This window comes from Procambarus clarkii, chromosome 40 (assembly GCF_040958095.1).
Source record: "Procambarus clarkii isolate CNS0578487 chromosome 40, FALCON_Pclarkii_2.0, whole genome shotgun sequence".
Classification (NCBI taxonomy): Eukaryota; Metazoa; Arthropoda; class Malacostraca; order Decapoda; family Cambaridae; genus Procambarus; species Procambarus clarkii.
Window position 1 is genome coordinate 41,642,178 of NC_091189.1, and position 9,032 is coordinate 41,651,209.

Here is a 9,032-nt window from a genome sequence, read left to right on the forward strand (position 1 = left end):
TACAGCCGGCCCACCAGGCCCCGTCATACAGCCGGCCCACCAGGCCCCCGTCATACAGCCGGCCCACCAGGCCCCCGTCATACAGCCGGCCCACCAGGCCCCCGTGATACAGCCGGCCCACCAGGCCCCGTCATACAGCCGGCCCACCAGGCCCCGTCATACAGCCGGCCCACCAGGCCCCCGTCATACAGCCGGCCCACCAGGCCCCCGTGATACAGCCGGCCCACCAGGCCCCGTCATACAGCCGGCCCACCAGGCCCCGTCATACAGCCGGCCCACCAGGCCCCGTCATACAGCCGGCCCACCAGGCCCCGTCGTACAGCACATGAACACAGCTTAGGCCTACACACTGTGCCTAGGCCTTGTAAATATTTCCTGATTATTTACCTGATTAGCTATATCAATATTTGTCATCATTTCCAAACAACTGAACTCTTGTCAGAAAGCATCCAAACAGTCGCTTTAGACCCGGGTTCGGTTCCCGCCAAGAACAGTGCAACGTTTCCTTTCATGAATTAGGCAACTGTTGTGTGTTGCATCCTGTGCAACACACATAGTCAACCCAGGAGAGGGGGGGGGGGACGTCGCTAAGCCTAACAGGCCTCCTGCCCTAGACAAGTTCAATAGTACCGTTGTTGTCTAGTTCCTAAACTCATTTTGAAAGCTTAAACCAATAAGCATCCTACTACGGGAGCAAAACTATTGATCTAGTGTCACAACTTGGCCCACAACACTGTGCTACTGTTACCGTGGTTACTGTGTGTCACTGTAGCCGTGTATCCTTGCTCTCTTAACCTGCAGAGCCCTCACTTATAACTGCTCTCTTGCAAACTGGTCTTGGCCTCTATAATAAACTGGAGTAGGCCTCTATAATATACTGGAGTAGGCCTCTATAATATACTGGAGTAGGCCTCTATAATATACTGGAGTAGGCCTCTATAATATACTGGAGTAGGCCTCTATAATATACTGGAGTAGGCCTCTATAATATACTGGAGTAGGCCTCTATAATATACTGGAGTAGGCCTCTATAATATACTGGAGTAGGCCTCTATAATATACTGGAGTAGGCCTCTATAATATACTGGAGTAGGCCTCTATAATATACTGGAGTAGGCCTCTATTGCAAACTGGTCTTGGCCTCTATAATATACTGGAGTAGGCCTCTCTTGCAAACTGGTGTTGGACTCTATAATATACTGGAGTAGGCCTCTATTGCAAACTGGTCTTGGCCTCTATAATATACTGGAGTAGGCCTCTATTGCAAACTGGTCTTGGCCTCTATAATATACTGGAGTAGGCCTCTCTTGCAAACTGGTGTTGGACTCTATAATATACTGGAGTAGGCCTCTATTGCAAACTGGTCTTGGCCTCTATAATATACTGGAGTAGGCCTCTCTTGCAAACTGGTGTTGGACTCTATAATATATTGGAGTAGGCCTCTATTGCAAACTAGTCTTGGCCTCTATAATATACTGGAGTAGGCCTCTCTTGCAAACTGGTGTTGGACTCTATAATATACTGGAGTAGGCCTCTATTGCAAACTGGTCTTGGCCTCTATAATATACTGGAGTAGGCCTCTCTTGCAAACTGGTGTTGGACTCTATAATATACTGGAGTAGGCCTCTATTGCAAACTGGTCTTGGCCTCTATAATATACTGGAGTAGGCCTCTCTTGCAAACTGGTGTTGGACTCTATAATATACTGGAGTAGGCCTCTATTGCAAACTGGTCTTGGCCTCTATAATATACTGGAGTAGGCCTCTCTTGCAAACTGGTGTTGCACTCTATAATATACTGGAGTAGGCCTCTATTGCAAACTGGTCTTGGCCTCTATAATATACTGGAGTAGGCCTCTCTTGCAAACTGGTGTTGGACTCTATAATATACTGATATATCCCTCAATTGAAAATTTATATAATCTATTGTAAACTGATGTAGCCCTATATAGTAAACTAGTGAAGCCCGCTATTGTAAACTAATGCAGGCCGCACAGTAAATAAATGTAGCCCTCTATAGTGTACTAATGTAGTCAATTGTAAACTAATTAAGCACTGTTGTAAACTTATGTAGTCTTACATTGTAATCTAATGCAGACCTCTATTGTAAACCTAAGGTATCCCAAATTGTAAATTAATGTAGCCCTCTAGTATTAACTGCAGTAGCCTAATATATTACACTAGTGTAGCCCTCTGTTGTAAACTAATCTAGCTCTATATTGTAAATTAATGTAACTCTATTGTAAACTAACACTGCCCTCTAATGTAAACTAACGTTGCCCACTATTGCAAACAAATGTAACCCCTACTGAAAACTAATGAAGCCCTCTACAGTAAACTAATATACCCCTCTATTGTAAACAAATTAAACCCTTTATTACAAACTAATATAGCTCTATTGCATACTAATGTAACTCTATTGTAAACTAATGTAGCTCTATTGTAAACTAATGCAGCTCTATTGCAAACTAATGCAGTTCATTTGTAAACTAATGCAGCTCTATTGTGAACTAATATAGCTCTACAGTAGAGTAATGTAGCCCTCTATTTTGAACTAATGAAGCTCTCTCTAGTAGAATAATGTAAACTAGTTGTTGTAAACTAATGTAGCTCTGTAGCCCTGCCTTAATGTTGCTCTCTGTTGTAAACTAGTTTAATCCTCTATTGTAAAGTATTATAACCCTCCATTTTAAAGGAATGTAACCATTATGTAAACTAATGAAACCTTGAATGTAAACTAGAAGCCATCTATTGTAAACTAATGAACCCCTCTATTTTAAACTAATTAAGCCCTTTATAGTGAACAAAATAAGATGTATGGTATACTGTACTGGGTATACCATTAGTATAACCTTTGCAGTACATTATATGGTATACCATTAATTAGTATAATTTACTTCCTAAGTGGTTTACGCAGTCAGATCCCAACTGAGTGGTCCCGGGTCCGAGTTCCGGCCGACACAAAAACGCTTGGGCAAGTTTCCTTTACCTGATGCCTCTGTTTACCTAGCATTAAATGACTCCCTGGAAGGAAGGCGACTGTTGTGGCATGCATCCGGTCAAAGGTCAGTAGTAGGCCTAACTAGCCCTCGGAGGGACTTCGCTAGGCCTAATGTACAATCATACGCTTAATTAAAATAATAATTAAATTGATAATTATACCGTCAAGTTCCTTTTATTTGCCACTACGTAAAAAATCCATCCTTTTAAAAACACTAGAAGCGTAAAACTAGACCACTGGACTTTAATGGCCACTAGACTTTAACCCTGACAAATGCAAGGTTATGAGTTGGAACAAGAAGTTCTCAAGTACAGTACAGGAGGAAGGGAAGAACAACTTATAACTTGTGAGAGAGAGAATTGTGAGTAGACATAACACCAGAGTTATCCTGTTATCCTTCAACACCCAGGATAACACCAGAGTTATCCTGTTATCCTTCAACACCCAGGATAACACCAGAGTTATCCTTCAACACCCAGGATAACACCAGAGTTATCCTTCAACGCCCAGCATAACACCAGAGTTATCCTTCAACACCCAGGATAACACCAGAGTTATCCTTCAACACCCAGGATAACACCAGAGTTATCCTTCAACACCCAGGATAACACCAAAGTTATCCTTCAACACCCAGGATAACACCAAAGTTATCCTTCAACACCCAGGATAACACTAAAGTTATCCTTCAACACCCAGGATAACACCAAAGTTATCCTTCAACACCCAGGATAACACCAGAGATATCCTGTTATCCTTCAACACCCAGGATAACACCAGAGTTATCCTGTTATCCTTCAACACCCAGAATAACACCAGTCACACATCACTAGGATAACGAGGGCAACATATACCATACTGGGTCATCTCTGGTTATCCTTCAACACCCTGTTATCATGTCTGGTTATCCTTCAGCACCCTGTTATCATGTCTGGTTATCCTTCAACACCCTGCTCTCTCTCTCTCTCTCTCTCTCTCTCTCTCTCTCTCTCTCTCTCTCTCTCTCTCTCTCTCTCTCTCTTAATATACATACTAATATAATATAATAAGTAATATATACATCGTACTGAATACCTGGGTGTAATTGGGTCTCTATAGCATTATTCGTATATAGTATATCAACTATTTTCACAAATGTCAATGTTTACAACCCACATTTTAACTTGGAAAAAGGTGTTGTGTGTTGATGTTGAGTTGTGAGGAGGTTAGGTTAGGTTAGGTTAGATGTATAGGTTCTGTTGGCGATTATTTGTATTTATAGTACGTGGGATGAAGCATTTCAACCCGTCCTCGACTCCAGTCCATTACATCCAGCGGTCGACCCCACAGACGCATTCACATTTTTTTACATGCTGTTCGTCCACAACAGGAATTTTCTCAAGTATAAATTAATATTATAATATATTAGCATATTGTGTATAAATAGGTTAGGTTAGGTTAGGTTAGGTTAGGTTAGGTTAGGTTAGGTTAGGTTAGGTTAGGTTAGGTTAGATTAGGTTAGGTGTTTAGGTTCTGTTGGTGATTATTTGTATTTGTAGTACATTAGTGAAGCATTTACAGCGTTGTGGTTCGAACAAAATTCGTCAGTGAAGCACTTGTTCCGGAAGTGTTCGGACGTCATCAGTTGTGAGTCGTGTGTAAACCGTTTTTCATTCATAAACAGTGGGGGGGAGGGGGGGAATGCGGGTGGATGGAATCACTTTTGGGTCTGTGTCTGCAGCCCGTCCTCCAAACAAAGATCCAAAAGTGATTCCATGCACCCGCCAAACCCCCTGTTTATGAATGAAAAACGGTTTACACACGACTCACAACTGATTTCGTTCGAACACTTCCGGGACAAGTGCTTCACTGACGAATTTTGTTCGAACCACATCGCTATAAATGCTTCACCCACGTACTACAAATACAAATAATCGCCAACTGAACCTAAACACCTAACCTAACCTAACCTATGCCTATATATGCACAATATGCTAATATATTATAATATTAATTTATATTTGAGAAAATTCTTGTTCTGAATGAACAGCATGTTAAAATATATGAATGCGTCTGTGGGGTCGACCGCTGGATGTAATGGACTTGAGTCGAGGACGGGTTGGTGTCTGGAGGACGGGCTGCGATAGCTGTGTCAATTATATACATGCACATGTATATATATATATAATGTTTACGACTGTACATGTGTGTATATAAAGAGAAATACAGTAGGGGGGATTTTTAAAAGATCTTTGCATATTATTGTATTTTTCCAAAGTCACGAAGAGGCGTAATTTTTTTCTGGTAAGAGTGAGGCCAGAGCCATAATAAGGGAGTCGAACCTGACAACATGCCAGGCTGGTAGACTTTGGACTTGACACTTCTTATATGACAACATGAAGACCTTGTCGGGGAAACTGAAATAAGGATACCAATTATATTATACATATGTTGGAGTTTCCTTCCAAACGGAGGTTCGATCCCAATGCCATCTTGTGGGCCAGGTGGACCCCATGAGTACCTTGTGGGCCAGGTGGACCCCATGAGTACCTTGTGGGCCAGGTGGACCCCATGAGTACCTTGTGGGCCAGGTGGACCCCATGAGTACCTTGTGGGCCAGGTGGACCCCATGAGTACCTTGTGGGCCAGGTGGACCCCATGAGTACCTTGTGGGCCAGGTGGACCCCATGAGTACCTTGTGGGCCAGGTGGACCCCATGAGTACCTTGTGGGCCAGGTGGACCCCATGAGTACCTTGTGGGCCAGGTGTACCCCAAGAGTACCTTGTGGGCCAGGTGGACCCCAAGAGTACCTTGTGGGCCAGGTGGACCCCATGAGTACCTTGTGGGCCAGGTGGACCCCATGAGTACCTTGTGGGCCAGGTGGACCCCATGAGTACCTTGTGGGCCAGGTGGACCCCATGAGTACCTTGTGGGCCAGGTGGACCCCAAGAGTACCTTGTGGGCCAGGTGGAACCCAAGAGTACCTTGTGGGCCAGGTGGACCCCAAGAGTACCTTGTGGGCCAGGTGGACCCCATGAGTACCTTGTGGGCCAGGTGGACCCCATGAGTACCTTGTGGGCCAGGTGGACCCCATGAGTACCTTGTGGGCCAGGTGGACCCCATGAGTACCTTGTGGGCCAGGTGGACCCCATGAGTACCTTGTGGGCCAGGTGGACCCCATGAGTACCTTGTGGGCTAGGTGGACATCAAGAGTACCTTGTGGGCCAGGTGGACCCCAAGAGTACCTTGTGGGCCAGGTGGACCCCATGAGTACCTTGTGGGCCAGGTGGACCCCATGAGTACCTTGTGGGCCAGGTGGACCCCATGAGTACCTTGTGGGCCAGGTGGACCCCATGAGTACCTTGTGGGCCAGGTGGACCCCATGAGTACCTTGTGGGCCAGGTGGACCCCATGAGTACCTTGTGGGCCAGGTGGACCCCATGAGTACCTTGTGGGCCAGGTGGACCCCAAGAGTACCTTGTGGGTCAGGTGGACCCCATGAGTACCTTGTGGGCCAGGTGGACCCCATGAGTACCTTGTGGGCCAGGTGGACCCCATGAGTACCTTGTGGCTAGGTGGACCCCATGAGTACCTTGTGGGCCAGGTGGACCCCACCTCCAGGTGGTGTACCCCGCCTCCAGGTAGTGTACCCCACCTCCAGGTGGTGTACCCCGCCTCCAGGTGGTGTACCTCGCCTCCAGGTGGTGTACCCCACCTCCAGGTGGTGTACCCCACCTCCAGGTGGTGTACCCCGCCTTCAGGTGGTGTACCCCGCCTCCAGGTGGTGTACCCCACCTCCAGGTGGTGTACCCCGCCTCCAGGTGGTGTACCCCGCCTCCAGGTGGTGTACCCCGCCTCCAGGTGGTGTACCCCGCCTCCAGGTGGTGTACCCCGCCTCCAGGTGGTGTACCCCGCCTCCAGGTGGTGTACCCCACCTCCAGGTGGTGTACCCCGCCTCCAGGTGGTGTACCCCACCTCCAGGTGGTGTACCCCGCCTCCAGGTGGTGTACCCCACCTCCAGGTGGTGTACCCCGCCTCCAGGTGGTGTACCCCACCTGCAGGTGGTGTACCCCGCCTCCAGGTGGTGTACCCCGCCTCCAGGTGGTGTACCCCGCCTCCAGGTGGTGTACCCCACCTGCAGGTGGTGTACCCCGCCTCCAGGTGGTGTACCCCGCCTCCAGGTGGTGTACCCCGCCTCCAGGTGGTGTACCCCGCCTCCAGGTGGTGTACCCCACCTCCAGGTGGTGTACCCCGCCTCCAGGTGGTGTACCCCACCTCCAGGTGGTGTACCCCACCTCCAGGTGGTGTACCCCACCTCCAGGTGGTGTACCCCACCTCCAGGTGGTGTACCCCACCTCCTGGAGTTATAAGGCATTACTGTCCCAGACACAAGCTGGCTGGCAGTAGAGATTTGGTAACCCTACTAAATAATTATTGAACAGCCCTTCAAAAAGACAATTGAACTAACCACAAACTTATTGAACAGTCCTTCAACTTTATAGAACAGTCCTCAAATGTTACTGAACAGTCCCACAATGTTACTGAACAGTTCTTCAAAGTTACTGAACAGTCCTACAAAGTTACTGAACAGTCCTACAAAGTTACTGAACAGTCCCACAAAGTTACTGAACAGTCCCACAAAGTTACGGAACAGTCCTACAAAGTTACTGAACAGTCCTACAAAGTTACTGAACAGTCCTACAAAGTTACTGAACAGTCCTACAAAGTTACTGAACAGTCCTACAAAGTTACTGAACAGTCCCCACAAAGTTACTGAACAGTCCCACAAAGTTACTGAACAGTCCCACAAAGTTACTGAACAGTCCCACAAAGTTACTGAACAGTCCCACGAAGTTACTGAACAGTCCTACAAAGTTACTGAACAGTCCTACAAAGTTACTGAACAGTCCTACAAAGTTACTGAACAGTCCCACGAAGTTACTGAACAGTCCCATGAAGTTACTGAACAGTCCCACGAAGTTACTGAACAGTCCTACAAAGTTACTGAACAGTCCTACAAAGTTACTGAACAGTCCTACAAAGTTACTGAACAGTCCTACAAAGTTACTGAACAGTCCTACAAAGTTACTGAACAGTCCCACAAAGTTACTGAACAGTCCCACAAAGTTACTGAACAGTCCCACAAAGTTACTGAACAGTCCCACAAAGTTACTGAACAGTCCCACAAAGTTACTGAACAGTCCTACAAAGTTACTGAACAGTCCCACAAAGTTACTGAACAGTCCTACAAAGTTACTGAACAGTCCCACAAAGTTACTGAACAGTACCACAAAGTTACTGCACAGTCCCACAAAGTTACTGAACAGTCCCACAAAGTTACTAAACAGTCCCACAAAGTTACTGAACAGTCGCACAAAGTTACTGAACAGTCCCACAAAGTTACTGAACAGTCCCACAAAGTTACTAAACAGTCCCACAAAGTTACTGAACAGTCCCACAAAGTTACTAAACAGTCCCACAAAGTTACTAAACAGTCCCACAAAGTTACTGAACAGTCCCACAAAGTTACTAAACAGTCCCACAAAGTTACTGAACAGTCCCACAAAGTTACTGAACAGTCCCACAAAGTTACTGAACAGTCCCACAAAGTTACTGAACAGTCCCACAAAGTTACTGCACAGTCCCACAAAGTTACTGAACAGTCCCACAAAGTTACTAAACAGTCCCACAAAGTTACTGAACAGTCGCACAAAGTTACTGAACAGTCCCACAAAGTTACTGAACAGCTTTGCAAAATAGTAATAAAGTTTAGGGATTGGGACACAAAATTGTGGAAGAGGACAAATGGAGAGTAACTGTAGGAGTTAAAACAGAAGGTGTGAGTGGAGGTAACATTAGCACTACTCGTAGCTTTAATACAACATCTGTTGGAGATGACAAACTGGCCACATGTATAAGGGAGCCGCCATATTCAATCCGAAAGAAGGATCTATTAATAATATAACTTCATAACATACGTCAGACTCATAATATAATGTGCAGCACCAGCATGGAATCCACACCTTGTGAAGCTCAAACATTTAGAAAGTTGAGA

The 9,032-nt window shown here is 46.1% G+C and overlaps 1 protein-coding gene across 1 annotated transcript; it reads left to right on the top strand.

Moving 5' to 3' along the window:
* The first annotated feature begins 7,512 nt into the window (after nt 1-7,512).
* On the top strand, nt 7,513-8,793 carry LOC138372906 (golgin subfamily A member 6-like protein 22). Its single transcript, XM_069338581.1, has one exon. The coding sequence runs from the start codon at nt 7,513-7,515 to the stop codon at nt 8,791-8,793; it is 1,281 nt and encodes a 426-aa protein (XP_069194682.1).
* Nucleotides 8,794-9,032: the final 239 nt, after the last annotated feature.

What these genes read in the sequence shown, in the direction of transcription:
- LOC138372906 (XM_069338581.1), top strand. Translation starts at nt 7,513, where the DNA reads ATGTTACTGAACAGTTCTTCAAAGTTACTGAACAGTCCTACAAAGTTA.